This window comes from Amblyomma maculatum, chromosome 9, assembly GCF_055883805.1.
Source record: "Amblyomma maculatum isolate TAMU_Amacu chromosome 9, ASM5588380v1, whole genome shotgun sequence".
Classification (NCBI taxonomy): domain Eukaryota; kingdom Metazoa; phylum Arthropoda; class Arachnida; order Ixodida; family Ixodidae; genus Amblyomma; species Amblyomma maculatum.
Genome location: NC_139352.1, coordinates 96,710,929 through 96,736,528, shown reverse-complemented (window position 1 = coordinate 96,736,528; position 25,600 = coordinate 96,710,929). Strand labels below are relative to the sequence as shown.

Below are 25,600 nucleotides of genomic sequence, written 5' to 3'. Positions count from 1 at the left end.
GTGGTTTGTATTTGTAGCAGAGAAAAAGACCATGTTGCCACAAAGGCTGCCTGCTTCATTCGAGCCAAGACAAAACATCCCTGCACGATTGCCAACCTCCCCGCAATAGTGCAACCTGTGCACATGCAAGCAAAGTGCACTGTACCCTCGCTGCCTGATCGTTGCTAAGCGTTGCAGCCACAACGAACAGTTTCAAAACTCCTAAATATTACTAGGAAAGTAAACAAAGCCTGCCTGCTGTGACTGCAGCACAACGACACATGCTTGCACAAGAGCCGAGCTTTCGGTAATGGCGCCGCCCATTCTGGGCAATGAAACGCACTACAGTAAAAGCTCGTTAATTCGAACTTCATAGGACAGAGGAAAAATTCGAATTATCAGATGTTCTAATTATCGAATGACCTAAAAAAGCTGACAAGAACCACTTCCACTGCAGTAAATTTATGGTGTTTACTCCGGTAATGAACCCACTCACCCCCAATTTTTGCCTAAGAATTAAAAAAAAGAATGCGTCAGTCCTTAGCATGTCCCTCCATTGTGCGCAGTCATTGTCCACAACGCATTTCTTGGCAGTGCGGCAAGATGCTGCGCAGCAATAACATCACGCGATGTGTTTACCTTTTCACGTTGGCTCTAGCAGGGGGGAGGGGGGAGAGTGATCTTGGTAGAGTGCCAACCCTTGCTCGGATGTGCAAGCCTCATTTTCTGTGCGTTTGCTTTATCATGCCATGAGCGATTGGAGCGGGCGCCGTCAACGCCGTTTGAAGCAAACTATGCTAAAAGCCGGCATCATGATCGCAGCTAACCGCGTGCTCTGGTTGATGACCAATGGGTGGAAGAATGAACGACTCTAGCAAGAAAAAAAAATCCCACGTAATCTGTAGCGCTCGTCCGAAGGCCATAGCCTTTCATGTGCGTTGGCTGAGACCGTGCAGATAGTGCTTATCCGTATTTCCGAATTAACAGGGCTCGATTAACGAGTATTTAGTTTCGGAGGTTGCGCAGAAGAGAGAGCAGGCAGCCGCGGCCGCCAACCCCTAGCTACCCTCTGGTGTCACCGCGCTTGTCATGTCGCCATTTAGGCTTCACTCGCTCTTCCATGCTTTTACCTGGTTTTACCTTCTGCCCCCGTTTTGGACATGCGCAGCCTCTATCTATGCCGCTCTTTTGACGAGGTTCTTTTGTTTTTTTGCTGTTTTTTTTTTAGCCACGTGATGAGCGCCAAGCTGCCCTTACGTGGTGGCTTGTAGTTCAAATTATTCGTTGCGGAACCAACTCACATTCGAATTAACGGGCCTTTTTGTACACAGATCTCTATGGAGCTTGGCCGGACCAAGTAATGTAGCTCTAATTATCCGGAAATTCTAAAGGTTTCCATTAACGAGCTTTCACTGTACTCTCGTGCTGCCCTGGTTGTCGATAGGCCTGTAGCCTCCTCCAACTAGAATTTGCAATGGACAGTAGTTCAGAACCAGCCAATATCATTATAAATGCACTACTGTTGTCACCACTTTGCTGTTAACTCTATCTCGTAACAATATAAGGATATGACCAACTTACATGATGTCTTCAGTAGTGGAGTAGTTGCAGGCTGAAATTTCCTAGCACTTCAGTTCCCACTTCTACATCCAATACAGAATTGCTCAACGATCCTCAAAAATTTATATTTTTGATGCTCCTCTACCCCCTTGCTTACTAGTTTCACAAATGAAAAATTTCAGTGCACTTTTGCAATGCCGACAGCAGGGATCCATGTTGGTAACGCTTGGATATCTTGGTCGCTAACAATATAGGTACTTCCTCGGCCTCGAGTAGAGCAAAAGGCCTTCCCACGCACGCCACTTGCTTCACAGGCTTGTAACTCAACCGCACACTGTTTTCCCAAGTTGCACTGCATGCTCTTGAGGTGAACTGGGATGGATTGACACATTTGCCCACGAATCAGACGCCAGAGAAGACGGCTGCTTAATCTCTCATGTTCTGACAGCCATGCAGTGGTTTCAGAGGCACAGCAGAGAGCAGGGTGCTTCAGTGTGAGAGGAAAAATTGCATTGCGCAAGGGTTAATGTGCCCTGGTTAAACATGGCCGATGACTGAACATGCAATAGCACCCACCTGGTGCCGGTGCATGCGGTTGAGCAGGCACAGCCAGTCGTTGCCACCGAGACTGCGCAAAGCAGCCACCCGCTCTCGGAACTGGTCGGCCGGCGGCTCGGCCGTGGTGCCAGCCATCAGCTCCGTGCCAGCGGTACCTGGAGGGAATGAAGACGTGCACCCCAGATAATTAGACGTCCTACCACTCTGAACAGAGCAGGCCTCCCATGCCATTTTAAGGCATTTTGAAAGGCTAGTTGTCACCGGCTTCCTATATCCATCCCAACATGGCACACGAGGCATCAGCTTCGTAAACTTACGATTACTATTACATTTAATCCACTTCACTTAACAGGGACACAGACAGAAGGAACATGGCACAAGAGAAGGCAAATGGAAGCTTTGGTGTCAGTGTACGGTAAGCCCTTTTCCCCGTTCTGACAGCGCACTACATTCTTCTTCAATGCAAGTCACAGCTTCTCAGAGTGGGTTCCTCAGAGTGCTTTCTGGTGTTGCTCAAGCACTGAAGTCCACGCATGCCCCAACCTCAGCCTCTCCTTCACCTTCTCAGTCACCATAAACCAGTGCCTGCGGCGACATGCAATAAGCCGTTGACGTGCGACCTCTGTTACCATAATGTGCTCCGCACATCCCTCACCTCACTTCGTGATGTGTCGCACACGCATTAACACTTTGGTTGGTCGTGCGATATGCGAACGCCCTTCGCTTCGCTGCGAATGTGAGTAGATCTTTCCTGAACCCTGCAACACTGCTCTCGGGTGCAGCAACAGGGCTATGGGTTCATACTGAGGTATGGGGTACATTAGTGCAGTGTTGTATAAAGCAGCTTTCTGTGCAATATGCACCTGTGCACCTTCCTACCTGCGCCTTCCTTCCTTCAGAGCCAGAACACAAGCACGCAGTGAATGCTGGCTGTGTCCCTCAGCTTGCTCTGGCCATGGTATGTGGGTCAAGTGCCACTATTTAACAGCACACCATTCAAAGGTAACCCCACAACATCAGGAAGGGAGGAATTGAACCCTAGAAGCGTAGGATATACCTTGGCACTTTTTGAGTCACCGAGGTTCCACTGAGGCTAACTACTCTGAATCCCCAAGGTAAGATAAAAAATAAGGCACCGGAATTGTCAGCCCAGCTACATATGGCAAAAGGGAGGAAGTCAATGTGACTATAGAGACCACTGACAATTCCAGCAGGCATCCTGCAGGAATTCACACAGTGAGAAGTCAGTTTACAAACACAACCACAAGCTGGTTTTTGAAAACGCTTAATAAAGTTAATGAAGTGTTATGGTGCAGGCCAAATGAGACAATGAATGACTGATGCAGCATTGGCTGTGTTAGCACAATGCACAGAGAGTGAACAAAGGCAACTGTGTAGTGATGCTTGCTTTGACAAAGGCTGCCATGTTATGTACAAAAGAAAAAAAAAAACTGAAACACAAATATTTCATGTGCCTAGAGAAATGGAACAAGGTCAGTCTGGGAACCAGGCTCAAGATTCTGCAACCCTATGTCTTCGGTCCAATAGGTAAGCACAGCATCCACCTTGCCATCTTGTCAAACGTCCACACTGCTCAACTGGAAGTGGCAGGTCACAAAACCAGTTCAAAGCAGAGAACTCAAGGGCAAGCAGCAGACCGCAACCGTGGGCTTGGAACTAGTAAGTTCTCTGATAACCGTGTTCACACGTCCCTGGCCACAGATGGGAATGAAGTTTGCCCATGTTGCTAATGAGCAAAGAAGCCAGCAGTCAATGCTGCTGCCAACAAGAAATGGGAATGTCTTTGACTTCCCATGCCCAAGAATGGATGCACTGCTGCTTCACGGGTGCCAGGTTTCATGTGAATGCTCTCCTCTTATGTGTAGCCCTTTATACACAAACCTGACAGAGTCAAGTGGAGTAAGCCTGTCGAGCAAAAGAACCAGTTGTGGTGTTCATGTATACGCAGATGGGTCAAGTAAAGTAGGTGGCGGAGCGGGTCAAGTTAATTCGCTTCAACCACTTGTCTAAAAGCATGTAAACGCTGTCCAGTCAGGGAGTTGAGTTGTGGGGAACTCTTGGGATCAAAAAACTTCCAGCTTTCATCAACAATAAAAGCAAAAATAGAAGCTGCTAAAAGACAACGAAATCAAACATGAGCAGAAAGCTTGCACAACTAACTGCGAATCTGAATGCTGGGCACCACTGCTGTACTTACTCGCTAGAAGAGAGTTCGTGTAGACACTGAGTGGGTCGAGTAAGGGTGGCCTCACTTATTTGACACTGACTCAACCCGATGGTGTCGTATCCATGTATAGAGGGCTTGTGTCTGTGGAGCGGCAAAGTGATTAGCTGTGGTTAATTGAGGTGTTCCACTTGCCTCCAGCTGCATGAACCCAAGCAGCTGCTTCCCACTAGCATGAATGCAACTGGGGCATGCCCCTCTTTGTGTATGCCACTCTCTCAAGCAGGTGACCAAGAGCACATAATCCGCTGGATGGCAAAAAGTTGTTCAAAGCACATCATGTGCTTTCTGAGAGTCTTTAATGTGTCAATCATAGACACCCCTTGAACAACAATTATTGTAGCCGGCAAGCAGCAGTCTACCCCCTGAAGGGACCTCTTGGAATAGAAACTCTCCTAAGAAACCCTCAGGCTGCAACAGCCTTTGATAGTCATGCACACGATACAAGGGGGCACTTCGAAATCCCCTGCTCTGTTTGCACTGGGGCACAGACTAAATAACTGCTATGTGTCAAGAGCTAACTCATGTCACACCCACTTGATGGTCCTGCCTTTGCTACGCGTGCTGCTGAAGTGGCGCAAGCCTTCCCCTCACAGGAGCCCCTTGTTGGGAGAGAGAGTGCTGCAATGCAGGGGGCCCTCTTCTATGTACCAGTCATACATGGTTTAGTGACAACTTCAAGGCAAAGTTAGGCCATGCTAACCAGTAAGCCCATCATGGTGTCTCTTGTAGAGGGCAGCTATGAGCCTCCTAACCGTATGTTAAGTGTTGTGTGCCTCAAAGGTAGAATGGAAAGAACGAAACAAGAGGGGGGGGGGGGGGGGGGGAGGGGGTTAATGTGCACAGCAAGAGACAAAGGCTGTCACTAGAAAATGTTACCCTCTCAAAGCCCGTTTATGGTTAGTTTCACCTGCCAGCATGCAACTAGTACTATACTACCTTGGTCAGTTGCCGTGTGCAGCACCAAAATGCAGAACAAAGATCAGGTCAAAACACTCTTATTGGCCCTCTGCGGACGCTTGATTGTTAAAGCACTCGACTAACCAAGCCAAGTGACCCGGGTTCGACCCTGGCCATGGTGGCTGCTGTTTGGTCGAGGTGAAAGGCAGGGCACCCGTCGTACTGTGCGATTTCAGTGTATATTAAAAAAAACTGGGTGCTCAAAGTTATCCGCAGACCTCTGCTACGGCATCTTTCATAGCCCGAGCTGCTTTGGCAGGTTACATTAAATCAAAATGATGAAATAAATGCCGCTTTCTCGCACCTCCTATGCCGTGCTTAGGGACTGGACCACTTAGCACATTAAGATTTAAGCTGCCACTCCCATACAACATGGAAGTCTGTTGCACACGTGACAAGCTTACAGCTTGCCATCTTTCCTTAAAATCATATAATTGACTCAGCTCTTAGCTTGAATGCACTTAGCTCTTTAAAAATTCATTCCATTCAGCTGATTTGCAGTTACCGAGATGCTCAGCTATCTGGGTGAAGCTTTTGCTACATGCTAGTCCCTCTGTTTCATCCACCCCTGCTGCCTCGCTGCGAACAGCCTAGCCAAGAGCAAATTTCTGTAGAGAGCTTGTCTCGCGCATTTCTCTACGGAGTACCACTGATGATGTGCCGAGGCAAGATTAAAGCACGGCTGATGCCATGCAGAACACTTCTAAAATTTACCACTCCCTCCCTGCTTTACTCTAGTCAAAAATTGTTGCAATTATGTGTTGCATGTATACCTGGCACAACCAATGCCTCAGCCCTCGAAGTCAACTTGTATCTCCCCTTTCTTCGGGCTCCCAATTACAACTGCCAAAACGGTGTGAGCTTTGTACAACCATATCTTGAGCATAATGCTTGTTGTGCTCAAAGAAGCAATTTGTATGCAAATAGCTGAAATCTGCTGCAGCCTGGGAGTCCCGCTTCTCCATATCAAAACTGTGCCAAGAGGGGGCTGCCCAATGAAAAGCTTGCTGACAAACCAGAGAGTTGACCTGCTCATCCTTTCTCCTAGTAGTGGTAACCATTCCTGAACAGAGGGACTCACCACAGTATGGACTGAACGTAACAGATGCAGTTTTCCCCATCAGAAGCACTAACTATATGGTGCCCTTCTCAAATTGCACTTTTTGACCTCAAGAATTGGACAGGTAAAGTGTGGATGCAAAATTATGACCAAGAAGGCTTTGGAAATTTTCAAGGCGTCAACAGAATCACATAAATCCTTGTATTAGAGCACCATCGGAACGTGCGCAACTGACCGGACAAACACAAAAGCAGCCCGTGCTGCACAACTTACAATCGGAATAGCACTTGCCATCTTGCCTGCACCCTACTCTCGGCTGCTAGTGTGTAGTCTGGTGGAAGAGAGATGCATGTACATCTCTCCTACTGCAGGCCAATGCGACAGAGTGGGTTGTGTCTCTTTCACTCACAGCTTTCCTTTCAAGGCCAAAGGGGAGACAGGGAAAGCCCCCCCATGTCACAGCATCAGCTGGACTGACCCCAGCGAATGCAGGTGGGAGAGTACCTTGGCCTGGGGGTTGAGCAGTGCCGCCGACGCAACCCTTGGCAACGAGGGGGAGGCAAGCAGGAAGAGAAGCAACATGGCCAAATCAGACACACGGCTTGTCAAGGAGGTCAGCGGAAGTCTTTGCACACCATCAAAGGATTTATGCACACTAAGCAGTTGCTCACCAAAGCACAAAAAGCACCAAAGCACCTTCAAAAGGTAGGCCACCCTAACACAACCAAGCATAGCTGAAGCACCCATGAAAAGAAACAGACAAAAATACTCGCACATATGGGAAACAACTGCCACAGTTCGTTTCTTCTGAATGAATTTGCCAGCTTCGTGACAGTGAATCAATATATGTTTATCAATGCCGGCATCAATAGCCCATCAATATGCATCACGAAATACCCATTAGCCACATAAACAGGAAAGGTTGAAAAATTAGCTGCTGACACAATTTTGCGGATGCTATGATGCATTTCTTCCTCTAGAATGCACAATCACTGAGGATTCTGTAGAGGTGGACTGTTGTGAATTTACAAGCACTACAAGTCAACGAAAATCTCAACAAGTTGCAACTAGCACATCGTCAGCAGCCACTTGGGATGCATCTGCACCACTACGAAAATAAATGTCCGGGAGATAACTGCTATTGGAGATAGCCTGTAAACCAGTTATCTAGAACTAGCACAAGTTTACCCTTTTTCTAGTTAACGGGAAGCTTTTGATGCCTTTTTACATTTTCTTAAAGGGGAGAAGAGTACCTTACACTGATAATAGCCATTAATGAAGAAGGTAACATATATACCTTTATGTAATCGTGATTCATAAGATATTTAAGTAGATATTTTAGAAAGCATTCCCACTTTCGCAGTAGGAGCTTCAATGCCCATAACTCAGGATAACTATTCTTACCACAGCATTCCGTGATGCACCGCATGCATTTTGTCAAAAATCCTTAAAATCTCCCAGTAAAGACATTACATGTCATGTTACACAAGTGTATAAGACTTTATGTACCGCATGAAATTAAATATGGAATCTGCACACGAAAATATGTTCCCCGTATATGTCACAATTGTGACTCCATTAATAAAAATTTCGGTCAGACTCTCTAACCATAGTTAGTTCGCGACTGGAAGTGCAAAAACAAGAAGACCAGGGCAAAGAATCACAAAGCTCCATTCCTGCGTTGGTGTTTTTTTGTGCTGTTCTCTTCTGCCCTACCAAGTCCCTTGGTTTCCTTGAAGTCTGCACAGCATTAATCCCAAACTTGCAAAAAATTAGGGACGGCACACAGCCTATTACTGCATTAGACTGTCCACAGTTCTGCTCAACAAAAGTATGAGACTAGTATCAGCACTTTATTCCTTAATTGGTACTAAGCAAACAATAATAGAGATTAGCAAATGTCACTGCATGGTCTAATTTACATTTTCATGGACAAGGGTACTGAACGAGGCATCAAAGCGCAATTTGACAGTTTGAACCTTACCACCATTCACTTCCAAGCATATCTTCATATGGTCATGCTTTTCGAAGCTTGAAAAACATGAACAAGACATTTTCACACAGGAAGGAGCCTGCTGACAACAGTTCATTGCAGCAAGAAAGCCGGCAAAGAAGCAGTTAAAACTTGAAGCATGCAGCTGAAAAATGGCAACAACAATAATAAAAACGTTCTCTATTTGTTTTCACCTCACATACGAGGTGTTGAGTAAATTTGCAATTCTGTGAGCGTGGAGAAAGCCTGACTCAGGTTACTGGCACATGATTTTGTGATACGACATGCATAAGCTATTCATCAGTGTTCTTCGCACTTTCAATTACATGAACATGCCCAGGTTTACATTCGAACTCGTATTCATGTTGCTGGCTAGTCAGTGACTGACTGAACAGGATGGTGCGCACATGAGCCATGCATGCCGCAAAAAGGGCGCCAACATGCACCATAACATAGCCACAAATTGCGCACCGATGACAAATGCGTCGGATGCCGAGCGGCTACTCTGAGCAACAGCAATGGTATCTGCGTGGAATGCCCATGAGCTTTGCACAGCCACCTGCAGCGTTCCAACACGTAGGCTCAATGCAGAAGCTGGTGACTGGCAGGAATGTGCTTTACAGCTGGGTGCCCTACGTGACGCCTTGACAACATGGCTCCATTATTTACCTAGACTAAGCTGGAGCAGCTCTGAGCATTGTTCATTGCTTTTGTTACATTACATAGCTATAATCAATTTTGTAGGCTCAGTGGGCCTGCCTTAGATTCATGCCCATGATTAACATCTACAGCCGCCCCGCTGTGGGGGTGCAGTGGTTAGGCCGCTTGACTGCTGTGCCCAAGGACGCAGTATTAAACCCCAACTGCAGAGGCCGCTTTTCGATGAAGGCAAAAAGCAAAGCGCCTGTGTGCTGTGCAATGTCGGAGCACATTAATGAATCTGATGACTTCTAGCACTGCATTGTCGATCACATACACACATACACAAGTTCTACTAAACATTACAGAATACCCGGTGGTAGAAAATTTCCAGAGCCCTCCCCTACAGCATCTTTCATAGCCTGAGTGCTTTGGGACGTTAAACCCCATAAACCAAACCAAACCAGCCTAGAGCCAGTGCTTACCCTTTCGTTTCCTTGACGGTGCCCTATGACCATTAGAGAACAAGCTCCCTGAAGGCATGCCATGATGCCCGAACTCACTTCAACATACCATAGGCACAGTAACAGCACACCTGCTCCAGAGCTTCCATGTTATGTTTGCATGCTTATTTGTTTAGATACACTGACAGCTCACATAGCGCCTAGGCAGATTTGGTGTTCCCCTTAAACTTCCATTACAGCAAACACAGCCATCCATGTTTACGTCAGATAGTCGGACAAGTTAGTACACATTCGCTCGTTAAAATACAGAAAGAGGCAGGACTGAAACAAACATATGGATGTGCAGACAGTTTTTCCAAAATTGTAAGCGGGTAGTCCGATTTTTAAGAGAAAAATACAATAAACAGAAAAGGAGCATTTATCTGCATACCTGCCAACCCAGCGAGATCAAAAATAGGGAGGTTGTTTTTATTCGTACCATTCAGGGGGAGGGGGGGCGTGTCCAATGAGTCCTTTTGCATAGATCTTGCAGTAACAGACTTTGAGCACTGCAAATTACTTAAATTTTTGAAGCTAACAAGGCATGGTCCAGACTGATGACCCTTCACCAGGAGCAGATATTGGAAGGCTCTCTGGCACACTGATGTGTGGAAGTTGTAGTTTTGAAGTGATGAAGTTGTAGTTTTAGTGTTAAATCACATTTGCGGCCGTGAGACACGCTCACAACGCATCTGAATCGTGCAAAATGTTCCCCTTTGCTCAATGTTGAAAAGCACGAAAATTCAGCATGATAAAACTATAAGAACTTCTGCAAATATCTCATCTCGAGCTCTGATAGCGTCACGACTTTGCATATGAGAATTCTAACTTTGCAAAGTGCACGGCACACAGGCTGCCTAGCCCTAAACACACACAAGAGGCTGCAACGACTAACATGAAGCACAATGAGCCACATCTCAGTCAGTCAGTTCAGTCGTTCAGTCGTGTCCAACTCTTCGTGACCCTATTGACCATGTCACGCCACGCTTTCCGGTCTCTCACTATTTTCCTAACATCACATAACTTCATCTGCAGTGCCTTGAGGGTGCCATCTAACCATAGCGTTCGCTGCCTACCCCTTCTCCGGCGACCCTCAACCTTTCCCAACATCAAATCTTTCTCCAGCGACTCCTCTCTTCTCATCAGATGACCAAAGTAGCTGAGCTTTAACTTTAGAATTTGACCCACATCTGAGCCACATCTACTTTGGCTTAATTTGACTTTTACCGGCTGCTTAGCTGATGCCGATAGTGGTAGTGTGGACGTTAATGGTGATACTGTCGATTAAGAACCAGCTACAGATTCCGCAGTGCTGGTTTCACGAAAGCCATTATTGCTCAGGCAGAGGCAACTTATCAGGAGATACAGGGCAGTGGTCGTACAATCAGAAAGTGCAATAAAAAATCTGAAGCCTTTCGGGCAAATTGGGATGGTTGACAGGTACGGATGTACATCTGCGCATCTGTGCCTGCCTTATTTCTGTCTCTGCATATTTTAGTGGACCAGGGTAAGCTCTGCATTTTGAGTCATATTCATAACCCACTCCTTTTGCACCTTTTGGCCTGACAATATGATGATGCAGTAAAACCTAAAACTTTGAGCTTCAAGGAGCCAAAAGGAACATTCCAATCATCGAATGGACCCAAAACGTTTGCTTAAAACTGCTTCCTTTATACAGTCAAACCCGAATATAACGAACTCGGATAGAGCAAATTATGTTTTATATCGAACACTCGAATTTCCGCTAGCATTATGCATATAAAATGCATTTTTTATAACGAACTACACATTGGATATAGCGAACTCAGCGCGCGTGATCGGTCACCAAACGCCCGCCAACGGGCGGGCCTTTGTGCCGGCTCCAAGTACTCTCCGGACAGCCCATGCTGCCGGACCGCAATACTTCTAGCACATGCCGCTGTCAATGGGAGGGGGATTGGCGACGGCTCCGTTCCCCAAGGTCTCACACAGCGCATACAACGTCACGCGCCCGCTAGGGTGTTTCTGCGCCGATTCCGCGTTGTCTCCAGATGGCCTCGGCCCGTGCCGCACTTCCGTAAAACGCAGGAGGGGCTCTCTACAGCAGCTTCCACGAGGGACCCTCCTGTACGCATGCGCGGCCGTCGCCCGGAGTAGCGTGAGTAGCCTTTAAAATCCGCGCCATCGGCCAGCCTCTCTTTGCAGCGTTCCTATTCTGCAGCTGCCTACCATGTGATCAAAAGACGTGCGAGCAGCTCTGGACCTATTGCGCTTCGAGAAAGAAGAAACACCGGCCAGAACTGGTTTCAAGTTTGGACGAAGGGAAGGGGAGAATCTTCGAAGGGAAGGCAGCCTCCGAACAACAAACGCGTCAGTAGCGCACTTTCCGGCATCCTCGGAGCTTTCTTTGTTTGCGTTTGCAAGTCGTGCTGCTGCTATCCTCACGATTCCGGACGTGCCTACGTTGCTGCTGACACAATCCACAATCCGCAACTGCTTCCACCATGCTGGACTATGTCGAGAGGATGCAGAAGCTGCTAGTGAAGCGTGCACTGTGCAAGATGACAGCGATGTTGCCACGCTGTGGGAAGAACTCGCTGATGTTCCGGACGCTGTGCCCGAAGAAGTTGCCCTGGAGGATTTTCTCACTGTTGACGACAATGTAGCCGTGACAGCGAGCCCGTTGGACTCGGAAATTGTTGCCGACATGCTGGCATCTGGTGCGAATGAGGAGACCGAGGAGCCGCCGCCGAAAGACGATCGCCCTCGCCCAACGTTGCACGAAGCCCTCGCAGCTACCGATCTGCCACGCCGATACTGCTCCGGAATACAGGGAAGCGGACCGGAGTTTGTGGAAATGATGTCGCGTGTGCAAAGTGCGATTCTCGCTGATGGAGTGTTCAGTGTTCAGGCGAAGATCACTGCCTACTGCAAATAAGTGAGCATTTATCTGCAATAAATTTCTTTTGTATATTTATGGTGAGCGGCACGGTTTTTCTTTAGTTAGTGCGTTTTCGCTGCGCTGTTCTGGACATCGTGTATAACGAATTTGGTACTGAAGTTCGTTATAAACGGGTTCGGTTATAGCGAAATACTTTATATAGCAAACAAATTGCGTTGAACTATGCAGTTCGTTATAACCGGGTTTGACTGTAGCAAAGTCATTCAGCAAGAAATCGGCTACTAGCTAGTCTCTAAAGCTTGATGGGAAACTGTAAGGCAACAGCTGTTTCCAAGTCTATCAAATGCTTTACAGCAAGCTCAACGTTGGGTACAGTGAAGAAAACCACTATAAAAGTGAAAGGGCCAACGTGGCCTTAATTCTTGATATTTTGATGTAATCAGATGTCCCCTTCAGGCACGAATTATTGATCAATAGGAGAAAAAATAAGAAGCTTTTCAAATTTCGCTTAGGAGAATATCAGAACTGCACTACATAAACAGTTTAAAACATTTCAGATTAGAAATTATGCAGTCTTTGTAGCGACCCAATTTTTCCTCACTGTGACTCCAGACTGGCTTCAGGGTCTAAAGTCGAGCAACTTTTGACTTATTCCTATCCCAAAACTTGTCAAATAAACAAATCAGCACATTTTAAGCAGAGGGTGTGCTAATAGAAATTTTAAGTAGTTGTTGAACAGCACTTGCTATTCAATTCACACCGCGCTTTAGCCATTTGAACCATTTAACCATTCAGAAAGTATGAGTTTCTATTTCATCTGAACTACTAGCAATGAAACATCATGACATCTGCAAATGCCAGCATCATGCACAAGCACATATGAGCGCACTTTTCCTCACAGAAGCAACTGCCAGCACACTTCAAAAGCCCATGCATGGAAATGCGCCATCAAAGAGCGCTGCTCACGGCACGTCACTGTGCCGTGTGGTGCAAGTCAGCCTGACTAGTAGCGATCCTCTCCTATCAAAGCACCACACACACACACACAGACAGACAGACAGACAGAAGTGAGGAGCAAAGTCAAGGCCCACGTGCGAAACCAAAAAGGACTGTGGCTCGATTCCCACTTGACCACTTCTTTTTGCAAAAGAGTGTTTTCCTTTTTCAGGGGACACTTTGCAGTGATGGATTACGTCACGACCTGCGACGTCATTACTGTGCTGATTAAGCAGAGAATTACACTGCAACGACCCCAGGCCTTTCAATAAACGTATGCTCTAATGCTGCCGCATTAAAACTGCTGAATTCCAGAACTGCTTCTCTTGCTTGTCTTCACAGCTGAGGTGTTACTTTTGCTTTCACTACCCTTCCAGCCGAACGATACTGATAGGCTCATACTTGCCTCCTTAACATGTAGGAGCATACAATCTTTACAGTCTACCGCCACATGGTTAATGTTCCCTACACTGCTCCCATATGCCACATGCGTATCTTCCTTTTCATACATACTTCTGTACTGCCTGGTTCTTATTATGACAAGTTTCCTACGAGACTTTGCTCTTATGCACTCTGTATTCTCACAGCATATTCTCCGAGTATTTTCTGTATTCTCCGGGAACAAAATGATTTGTTTCTTCCCATTTTTCTGGATTAACTTAGCTGCCTCTGTTCCATCAGACCTTTTTTTAGGCTCCTGACAACTTCTTTTCCTTGTTCTTGCCTGCACGGTCTGTCGCAAGCCTTCTAACCATTTTGCCCGATCACATGTTTGCATTTTTACTTTACAAATACTATACCTGAACACTTTGCTACCCACCTTTCTTATCACAATATTTTGCTCTGTACACTGCGTGCCTCAAAGGATAACTAGGTAATCCATATCCCTCAATGCAGCTTCACTTACAGCCTTACGAAGGGGCACTAAACATAATCTGCTCACCATTCTTTTATCAGTCTAGTCTTTACACTACATAATATTTTAAATAAATTCATAAATGGATATCAAGAGTGTCCCCTTGAAATACGAGGCAGGTGCCACCGTGCTATGAGACTTGATGTTATTAATGTTTTTAGATACATACTCAACTGACTCTTATGTCTGCCATTTCTTACCTTGAACTTGTGTCCTCAATCTTCACGCAAGTTGTACTTCATCATTTCTTATAGCCACGATTAGCAGGTTGCACACCTTTTGCACCACCTCTCCTCAATGCGTGCTAACTTCTAGATTAGGTTCTGCAATATGCATTTGTGGCAAATTTTTCTTTAAAAAAAATGTACAATGAGCCGATCGGCAAAGTCAGAAGGCGGAATGCCTGAGAAAACAAAATCATGCGCAAGGCTAATGCTACTCACCCGTGCAGACGGTTCAATGGTGGAGCGCCTGTCCTTGGCGACGCGCAGGGCCCGCAGCACATTCACCGTGTCCAGCTCCTTTTGGGTCGCCTTCTGGCCATCCAACACCACCTGAATTGGTGCAGCCCAGTCACCCACTGACAGCAGAACCACTGAACACCCTGACAGGCCCGGTGGCCCATGAACTGGCTATTTTCCATGAAATGTAGTGCCCTCCAGGAATACAGTAGAACCACAAATTCTTGCGAGGCAAATATTTGTTAAAAAGAAAAAGAAAGTAATACCAGAGTCCTGGACTTTGAAGGACTCTGGTAATACTAACACCAAATGTCTTCCTTTTTTTTTTTTTTTTTTTACAGCTTTACCACCAGGCTCAGTAGCACTATGGAAAAGCTAATTTTACATACACCTCGAAGCCGTGAGGAAGGGCATCCAGTGCGTAGGGGAAAAAAGTGTAAACCTGGTTACAAACATGGAAAGAAGGCAGCAAGGTCAGTTTAAAAAGCAAGAGTAAAAATGCAGTGAGTAAAAGAGAAGGAAAGAAAATTCCGTGAGAGCTGCAGAATCTGCAGTGGAGAAATGCGAAAGCCTGAGCGTTGCTGCTGGACATGGTGCACTGAGTGCCCCTTGTCGAACACAACCAGCGTTCCATCGAATGCATCACAGTTCACCGGCGTTCTATGACTGGTTTGCAGGAGAGGAAAGGCGCAGTATCTGTCACTCACGAAATCTAGCTGACACATATCTTAGACAACACAGCAACTCTCAGGCTTTCGCATTCCTCCAGTGCAGATTCTGCAGTGCTCTCGGAACTTTTTCTCTTTTACACCCTAATTATATTTTTTCTTAATTATTGGACACTCTTTACACACTTCTGATCACTATCATGCATTTATTTGGCTCATTAGGTCAGAAACACATCTACTCATGCTAAGGGTACTTCCACAAGAAGTAAATAAAAAGGAAAATCTGATAACAAAAAAAAAAAAAAAAGGATATGGCCCAAAGAGACTATAAGAGAGATGGAAGATACTTTAGAGTGATTTTTTTTTTAGCAACAATATTTATTGCAAGTCGGCGGTGTGCTTTGTGGTTCATTATGCGAGTAAATACCATATCATTTGCCATGATCGCAAGAGATGTCAAGCCGATTTCTGCATATCGAACTATGGATATGTATCAATCTATTTTGAGATCCCCTTCGAGCTTGATATATCCAGGTCTGACTGTATTACAGTGTTGTGCTCATAGCCTGGCATGGTGTTGCCGATTTACTGCGCTTAGCCACAAGCTGGAATGTATCGCTGTGCTTCGTGCCGTCACGTACAGCTAGCCACAGCGCTGGAAGTGTGTCCCTTGCACTGCAATTAAGGTGTGCATGTCCAGTACAGCTTCCATTAACGTCTCATTAAAATCGGGGCACAGAGAAGTGGACCACACAACTGTTCTGTAAGCTTTCAGCAGGCCTGCTGCCCACCATTCATTACTCAATGAATGTAACTTTAGGGGAAAGTTGGATAAGTGCAAACCGTAGTGCTAAACTTGTGCATGTGATTTTTGAGGGGCTGCTGTGATTGTCTGTTATGCACAATGGTTCACCAAACCTAGTGATGCAAAACAAACCTCATTTTGTGTCCAATAAATCAGTTTGCTTTATGCTTGTCTGTCAATGTAACTTAATGACCCCTGCTAGACATGGGTAAGAGCTTATTAAATTAACTGCCCTAGGGTGCTCAAGGAAGAGTTCTATCTGAGACAGAGGACGGCATGAAACCGCTTGCGTAAATTTCCCCCTGTACCATTACAACTGTCCGGGAGAGGCCCACCTCAGAGGCTCTCTGTCCGAAGAGAAGCAGCGCATGCGGCCGATAGTCGAGCAGCTGTGTGACGGGGTTGCCGCGCAGGTCCACACTTTCCAGGCAGGGCAGAGCGCCCACGTGGCCCACCTCCGACACCAGCGAGACCTGGTTGCGCGACACGTCCAGCTCCACCAGGGAGTAGAGTCGCGACAGCCCTGCACAGCATCATTCAACGGCATCGACAGGCTGTCAAAATCTTCAAGCACGTTACAATTGTCCCATGTATTGCCACTCCGAGGCTATCAAAGTGCAGACTGCATCTTTTCCAACCATTTTTGCTGTGGAAAGGCCCAGAAGACTTGGCGGTCATTAGAAAATATTGTCAACGATTACGTTACTTCTTAATGTGAAATTTGAGCGCAGCTCATCAACTGTTTCAGGTTTTCGATAGATTGATGCAAAGAATTTGAGCAAGACATGTATGTACAATTACAGAGAACTTTTAAACAGGCGGTTCGCAGTGGAGAACAGTAGCGGCTATGAGTTTCGGCTCTGGCGGTGCACATATCCAGATCCATCACCACCGATCCGGCGCTCTGATTACCGCCACGCAGGGGTGGCATTGGAAGAGGAGCGAAAAGAGCAATTAACTTATCGGGAGGTCACCTGAGGCAGCGCGTGGGCCCATAGGAATGTTGCATGGCGAGGATGCCGCTGATGCCGCTAGCTAGTCAAGTCAACATGGCTCTGCGCTTTGGCTTGGAATGCACGCACCACGATCCGCTGACGCAAAGCCGGCGCCACTTCGGCAACCGGAGAACACTGTCGCCGCCACACAGGAAGAGGGGAGCGTACACGCAGTGGCGAACGGTAGCAGCAGGGGCAGGCGCAGCAACCGGAGAAACCGGGTGGCAGCAGAAGTGCGCGCTGCCCCTGCTGCGGAGCTGGTTATGAGGGACAAAGCTGACAGCGACGACGACGCGAAACGCAGGAACGGGTGCCAAAGAGCTGTGCTCTAAAACTGCAATGCTCCTGGAAGTGCTTGCCAGGGTGCAGTGCCAGTGATCCACCCCTGAGCTGCTGTCGAAGGTACAGCTGTGCACGCATCCCAGTCGAGTGCACACTGTCAATGTAGGATGACTATCCCGAGCAAGATTTCTCAAACTCTGGATCCCCAGGAATAAATCTTCAGCATCAGAAGCTGCTTATGCCAGTTCCGTGTCATTATTTCACGGCTGTTCATGACAGTTCAACAGTACAAACAAATAGGAAAGAGTAGAAGAGGGAATGACAGAACAGCATCATCAGAACGGCGGACCCTAAAAGCGTTTTAACACAACCTGAGTTCCCCCGAGCCATCTACCTGGTTTCCACAAAGATGTCTAGAGGTGGCGGCAAGGACACAATGAAGACAGATAAGAACATACCTGTATAATTTCTCTGTTTTTGTTATAGGGTTTAACGTCTCAAAGCGACTCTGGCTATGAGAGACGCCGTAGTGGAGGACTCCAGAAATTAACTGCATAACACAAGGGTAGCTTGGTTTTCAGCTTCATTGAAAAGTGGCCGCCGCGGCCGAGATTCCGTCCCGCATCCTTGGGCACAGAAGTCAGGCGCCCTAACCATTGTGCCACCACGGCGGGGCATGAACATATATTTCCCTTCAGCTAATGGACAAAGTTTATTACTGCAAAAGGAGCCACCGTTTAAAAACATCCGAAAAATGGGCCAAGAATGTTAGGAACTGAAGCATGCCGCACGCTTCCAGGCTCAAAGAATTATCTTTATTATTATTTTTTTAACAGATACACTCTTATGCCTCAAAATGTTTATCTTAACACTCAAAGTAAGAAAAGATCATCTACAGTGTTCTCTTTAGCAGTGCATTCCACGGAGATGAAGGGAGACTGACCGGCCAGGGAGTCAATCTGGTTGCCAGCCAGCATCAGGCAGCGCACGTTGCCCAACCGCGTGTGCAAGGCGGGCAGCTGGCGCAGTCTGTTATCGGACAGGTCAAGCACCGAGAGGTGCGATAGGCACTCGAGGTTCTCCACCTGCGACAGCTCGTTGCCCGCCAGCTCCAGATGCTCCACCGACACCAGCAGACGCTGCACAGTCACGTCCCATTTCAACAGCGCTTTCACTCAAGGCAGAGCTTCTACGCTCTACAAAGGACTGTCGTGATGAAACCGAGGCGGTTTTCTAGAGGGCAGGTCCACAAGCCTATGTTATAGTACTGCCACCTATATAACAGATGGCACTAACACAATCATCATCATCATTTGTTGGCCCTTAACCTCTGGAAGGGGGTGTTAAATAAGGGAAGAACATCAGAATAACGCAAGCTGTCATTAACATACAATCAGTATCAGCTATATCAGAGCAGGATACAAGAGAAAAAAAGCACAGAAACCCTGCAGGTGGGCGTTTACATTCACAAAATGACAGCAAAAAGGTAATGCGCGAACTTTAAAGCAATTAACTTCAGGTTTTCAGGTATGATGTCAGCAACTGCCAGAACTTATATGGATCGCATTCTACCTGGTGTCCAAGCTAACTTTGACCAAGAGTTCAAAAGCAAAACGTTTGAGATATGAGAGAGAAACCACTTGCATACAGTTGCTAGCCATTAGCTGCAGCCATGACAAGACAGCCCAGACCCAGCAGTAGGCCGATATGTTGGCGATGGCTGCAGCCAGCGCGGTGAGCTCGCTGCGGCTTGCACTGCCATGTGCGCAAACTGCCTGAGGCGGATGAAGAAGCCACCGCAGGCATATTGGCCTGCCACTGCAACGGGGTCGTGAAGCCAAGGTCGCAGCTCATTTCGTTCACTCAAATTCAGCTTGAGCGAAGCACAATCGTGGCACACAAATGCATCAGTTACGTGATATTTTTTTGTATTTCGTGGGCTTTCTTTAGAACTTGGAAAAACAATATATGTGAGGCTTTCTTTATCAGAAATAAATAGAATGAGGGTTTTAGAAAGTGCTCTTCAACTTTGCTAATCCATTTATTGTCTAAGGGCAATAGTTAGTAAATTTGAAAAAAATATTAATTACTATTAGTTAGCTAATCGCAAAATAAAAGCTTGCCTGTGCTGCACCAGATGTCTGGCAGCTGTATACAAGTGGTTTCTCTGGCATACCTCAAATGCTTCATTTTTTAACCCCTGGCTAAAGTTAGCTTGGACACCCTGTATAACAATGCATTCTGGTAATGAATTGCATTCTTCAATGGTGACAGGTAAATATGACTTGTTGAATGAGTTAGAGGACCCATGCAGGCGGAGAATGCTCATGGAGTTGAAAAGACGGCGCGAAGTTCGGAGGGGTGGAAGCAGAAGGGAGTCCTGAAGTGAAGGAAAACAGTATTACAGTTTATGAAAAAGAGACAAACAGGTGACTTTCCGCCTGTGTACCAGAGGCTTGATGTCGAGATATAATTTTATGCCGCTAATGCTGGAGTGGGTGTCGTAGTCGGATGAAATACAACAGACTGTACAGTTTTGGACGCCTTCTAGATTATCAATTAAGTAAATTTGATGTAGGTTCCAAATTTGAGAGGCTAGTGTAGTTCAGACAAAGGTTTTGTAGGCTGAGTTGCGGATGAAAGGAGGGGAGAGAGTGAGGTCCCGTCTAATAAACCCAAGTGATTTTAATGCCTCGGCAGCAAGCTTTGTGATGTGTTCGGACCACAAGAGTTTGCTGGTGATAAGAACTCCAAGATACCTGTATAATTCCACTTGGTCGAGTACAATGAATACCTGTAGTTGAGGGTAGTGTGCTTGCACGTTACTTGCATGTATTTACATTTTCATATGTTAAGCTTCGTTAGCCATGTGGAACACCACTCTTCAATTTCGAGGTCATTTTGAAGTAACAGCTCATTATTGTAGGTGGTTATGCAGCGGTGCAAGATGCAGTCATCTGCAAAAAGACGAATGGACGATGAAATGCTGGCAGAAAGATCGTTTATGAAGATCAAAAACAGTGGGGCAGAGAGAACTTCTGTTGTTCAGCTGTGAACACTGCAGTTCAACGCACTATCTATGGTCGGTTCCCTACATTCTGCCTGGAAGCATCCTTCTCTGCACCTGTTCTCTCTGACACACCCTCCCATGAGCAGTTCACTTCACGTATTGCCCACTGTCGTGAACTTGCCAGACTGAGCACAGAAGCCACCCAGACTGCACAAAAAAGTGGCTACGACTCTTCTCACCGTGATGCGTCATTCAATCCCAGTGACAAAGCCTTGCTTTGGATGCTTACACGCACACCAGGCTTGTCTAACAAACTTCTAAGCCGCTTCATTAGCCCATACATGGTGCTCAAAAAACTTCACCAGTGAGCTATCACGTTGCCCCTGCATCTCTGTCAATGACCGTCGCTGTCGTGGCACTGAGATTGTGCATATGACTTGACTCAGGCCATTTGCCCGCCGTCTATCTTCCCTTTAATTGCTGCGACCAGGATGGCCGCTTTCGTCGGGGAGGGGTAGGGGGGATTGTGCGCACTTACCGTGAACTTCATCCACATCTGTGATTACTCATCATTACCCTTCGCTTCATGTAAACTTCATCCTTATTTGCGAATTATCATCATCAAGGTTCTGTGTTCGTTCCTCGACGCCACAGTTGACTGTGCCATTAAAGCTCGGTCACCCAGCTCACAATATTCATGTTGGAAATTCCGCATAACCACAGACCCCTAGTGCACTGTATTGCTGCTCTTAGCTTCATTACGCGCGTCAGCTGCTCCGGCATTAGCCTGATGCAACCAGCTTCTTTTTGAGGCTTGGTTTGGTTTGGTTTGGTTTGTAGGGTGTAACGTGCCAAAGCAACTTAGGCTATGAGAGACGTCATAGTGGAGGTCTCCAGAAATTTCAACCACTTGGGGGCTCTTTAACGTGCACTGACATTGCACAGCACGCAATGATGATGACCAAGACTCATCTGACAAGCTCTGCCTCGGATATAGCTGGGAACATTGTAATTGCAGTGTCACAACTGCACCTTATTCACATTACCACTTGGCCCAATCCTTGTTCAAAATAATTCAGGAACAGCTCAGCTCTTGTCCGTGCCGCACTCACCATGCTCAGGTCGACTGTCTTGAGGCCGTTGTGGGCAAAGCGCGCCCTCCGCACGTGGTGCCAGGTGGCCGCCTGCCACACGTCCCCTGCCACCAGCATGCACGACACATCTGCCAGAGGCGGCAGAGCATTCTCCACCACCAGCTCACGCAGCCGCGGCCGCAGCACCTCCAGCCCAGACAACTGGCCATGCACCTCACATCCGCGCAGCTGTACCACAACGCAGTGCATCAACACATGTAAGGAGCCAACAGTCAGTGAGGCCAAGGAAAACACTGGGGATTTTTATTTTAGCTGCTGACGTTATTATGTTCTACAAAACTTTTTATGGATTCAAAATAATTAACTAGAAAGTAGAAGAAAAATTGTGCATGCTTAATTAATGTGGCTAAACCTACTATAATGCTTGAAAGCACTAGCTTAATGAAATTTATCTTAGCAGATGATGTCACTGTTTTTCCACCCACAGTTGTTCACACTGCTTGGCATGTCAGCCTCTGACAACTGCCGCGAAATCGATTTTAAAGTGGTCTAAATTCACCCAAGTCAATTCACCCAAGTCAACAATTCACCCAGTCAACCCAAGTCATCGTTCATATAAACAGGTTGTATATAAACGATGTGATGGACATGTCACTGGTGAAAGTCACAGAAGGATGTTTAATGCAAACAAACACAAAGACATGCAATTCTGAGACAGGTGGCGTCACAGAAACCGTCAACCTACCGGCGCCTGGCCGAGTCACCTGCAAGAGAAAGGATTGAGAGAAGGACCCTGATGTATGCTGTCAAAGCTGCCAGGAAAGAGAAATCAAGCCCTGCTTTAACCAAGCCATATGTACATGCCCGCATGGCCTAGGAGCAGCGTGCTCAACTTGGGATCCAGGGCTTCTGGAAGGCTATGCTCCTGGGCAACTTTTTCTGGCTATGCTCACTGCGCAGCAGAATGTAGTCCCTTCATGAATTTCGCGGATCGTGCTCTGGAGTACTATATTATTACAAAAATATTGACGTTAATTTATACGATTTTACTACAAGCCAAGCGCGTACAATGTTAGTGTAGTGCATTTTCAAATCAGTACAGTAAGCAGAGGAAACAGGATGGCTGCACACCGAAGAGTGCGTCGGCCGCTTCTGCTGCATCTGCCCGCCAGTTTCTGTACGCATTTTCAGGGGGCTTGTTTCGGCAACCTACGCAGCGCATGATATTCCTTAACTGCAAATTTATGTTCGTTTATGCCTTAAGCAATTTAAAGAAAGTCATTTCTGCACCATTGGCAGCTCGAAAACTATAATTCAATTTTATGTAAATATAGAACTGAAACCGAAACCTTAGCTGATATGCCAGAACTACATGGTGTAGTAACACCATGACGGAAGTTCCGCCCCCGCAGCCTTGGCTGCATACGCAGAAAAAGTTGTCCTATAGATCCGGATGTCAGCCTCCCATCTCAATAGCAAAGCGAGAGTTGACAGTGCCCACAAATCTGGCCGTGACATCTGATCTTTCGACATCGTAGAATTTTGAAATTTGCACAGAATACAGCCACGTCAAGACCAGAAATAAAAAATAAATAAAAAAAAAAGCCTGTGCTTTCCTTGGCCTTGCTGACTGTTAGCTTCTTTCATAGGTGTATCAAATGAGCCCTTCATTTCCCATACATATGTCTGCTTTTTGCCCCAGCCATGATCATTTTGTCCACAGCTTGGTGCAAAAACTGATTGCAAAGCTGATTGATATGAAGATATGTCAGGTATGGGCCTGGATGGTAAACCACATCTGGCAAAAAGCACGCAGAAAGACAGGGAAAGATGAAGACGACTGCTACTTCTCGCTGAAGTTCATTTGAAACATCACAGGAAATGTAGAGGATACACTAAGAAAAAAATGAAACTAAAAAGGCAGGCTTACAAATTAAAGCCAATGGCATCCAAGGTTGTGCTATTACATGACCAGGGCAGAGACAGTGAATCCCTTTCTGCAAAACAGCAACTGACTGCACACTTACGCAGTCGCTGCCTGTTACATTTACATATCTCCAGTGCCTCTAGTACTTCATGCGTCATTTGCAGGGGTGGCTGTCCTGCAAGTCTCTCGCATTCAGGGTCACCACTGCCTTTCAGGTCGCAGTCAAGGTACAAAGGTTTCACATATTTGACGTGCATTGTTAGTATACAGTGCAGTCCACTTATAATGAGATTGAGAAAACCTGAAAATCTGATCGTTATAACCGATTATCGTTATATCTGGACCGGCGAAATAAAAAGAAAAATGAAAAACAAAAAAAAAGCACACCCACGTATTTTCCCATGCATGTAGGCTTGCGATGAGTAGCGATGAGTAAATCGGGTTGAACAACGCTAATCATCGTACAGAGAACTAAACACTTTATTACAATATACATCAATAGCCATAAAGTAACTTAAGCATACTTAAAGAAGTCGGAAATTCGCGCCCGCTTGAGCAGCAGCTGAAGCTTGGCAATCGCTGTGAGCATCGCTTCCAGTAGCCTGTACGCCGGCGGCAGACCTTTTTGTGTGCACGAAACCAATTAGCGGCTGGATTAACTGAAGGTCATCCCCAGCCTTGATGATCGTTAAAATCGTAGAGTGCGAACGTCCATATTTTTTTACGAGGCTTCCAACCTTGAAATCGTGCCAAAAACCCAGATGATTCTGCCGTTTTATCTCGTGAGCTATCGCGCCGTCCATCAATGTGGTCGCTGCCATCTTCCACGAACCGTTACGGACGCAGAATCGGTGATGGCTATGACGATACGGCCGCAGCAGCACCCTTTGCAGGGCTGCGATTGCGATGATGATAGTGCTCATTTTCTTCAGTTTTTGCCGCATATGCCGAGTTTTCACGTCACTGTCTTCTTAATATTTTATCTTTTATTGAATATTCAGTCAAATTTTCGTGGTAAACACCTACCGGGCAGCGATAAAGCTATCGTATGCAATGTACCGCCAATAATCGATCGTTATATCTGGTTTATTTTTACATGGGGGCAATGAGAAAAATGATAAATCTCAAGAATTGATCGTTATAAGCGATATATCGCTATATCTGGTATCGCTATAAGTGGACTGCACTGTACTCGTGCTGACGACCACTGAAACCATGCACTTTACCAACACAGAAGCAACCCCATGACAGAAATAATTTCCGCACAATCCACACACCCGTTGCCGTGCCATACCGGAGAGCCCACGTTTCCATACCCCAATGGGTTTGCCAGCCTACAAAGGACACTGCAGTAGGTGGCTGGAGGGAGGCAGCCCCATGACTGCAAAAGTACAGCCAGTTCAGCCGCGATGAGCAAGGAAGATGCAGCAGCTAGATGAGGCAAGAAGAAGATGGTTGGTTTATGGAGTTTAATGTCCTAAAGGTACCTACTTACTGTATTTACTCGAACCTAGGCAGACACTTTTTTAAAAATTTGTTAACGAAAGTCGGGGGTCAATTTAAAATTGAGGATGTGGTTCGCCCAAAACCGCTAGACATATAACGCAGTCTCACGGCTTCACTAGCAACATGCTTGCAGCTGCTTGCAGGTTTGCACACTCCATTCTGCTTTTCCAAATGCTGTGACAACGTTGGCGGTGAACTAAGTCTCATCATCATCGCCGTCCCGTGCTTGCTTCAAGAAGCGCCCATGTTTGCGGACTAATGACACAAACTAAGCAAGGTCACTGCATCGCGGCCTTCCAGCGGAAGGTAGTTTTGAAGGCAGAGAGAACTTCCAACCTGCAAGCCCAGCTGTTGAAGATGATGAGTGAACACTGGACGTGACCATCGCAAGTATAATAAAATGGATGTTCTAGAGTCATCAATGCCTTTCTTCATTTGGCTTACGTTTGAGTAAACTTTTTTTTTTCTGACCTTCTGATTTCTGGGGGCTGGCCTGGAATCAAGGACAGCCTAGATTCGAGTAAATACGGTAGGCTATGAGAGATGTCATAGTGGAGGACTT

At 46.4% G+C, this 25,600-nt stretch overlaps 1 protein-coding gene across 1 annotated transcript in view; it reads right to left on the bottom strand.

Annotated features, from left to right (window-relative positions):
• Positions 1-25,600, bottom strand: part of LOC146179795 (nischarin-like) — a 49,075-nt gene that overhangs the window by 4,842 nt on the left and 18,633 nt on the right. Inside the window, exons 6-11 of the mRNA XM_084579355.1 lie at positions 21,624-21,833; positions 18,445-18,640; positions 16,560-16,747; positions 14,734-14,844; positions 6,867-6,903; positions 2,116-2,252 (exon numbers count right to left, since the gene is read on the bottom strand). Of these exons, the coding sequence (XP_084435481.1) occupies positions 2,116-2,252; positions 6,867-6,903; positions 14,734-14,844; positions 16,560-16,747; positions 18,445-18,640; positions 21,624-21,833 (879 nt within the window). The remainder of the gene's footprint in view (positions 1-2,115; positions 2,253-6,866; positions 6,904-14,733; positions 14,845-16,559; positions 16,748-18,444; positions 18,641-21,623; positions 21,834-25,600) is intronic.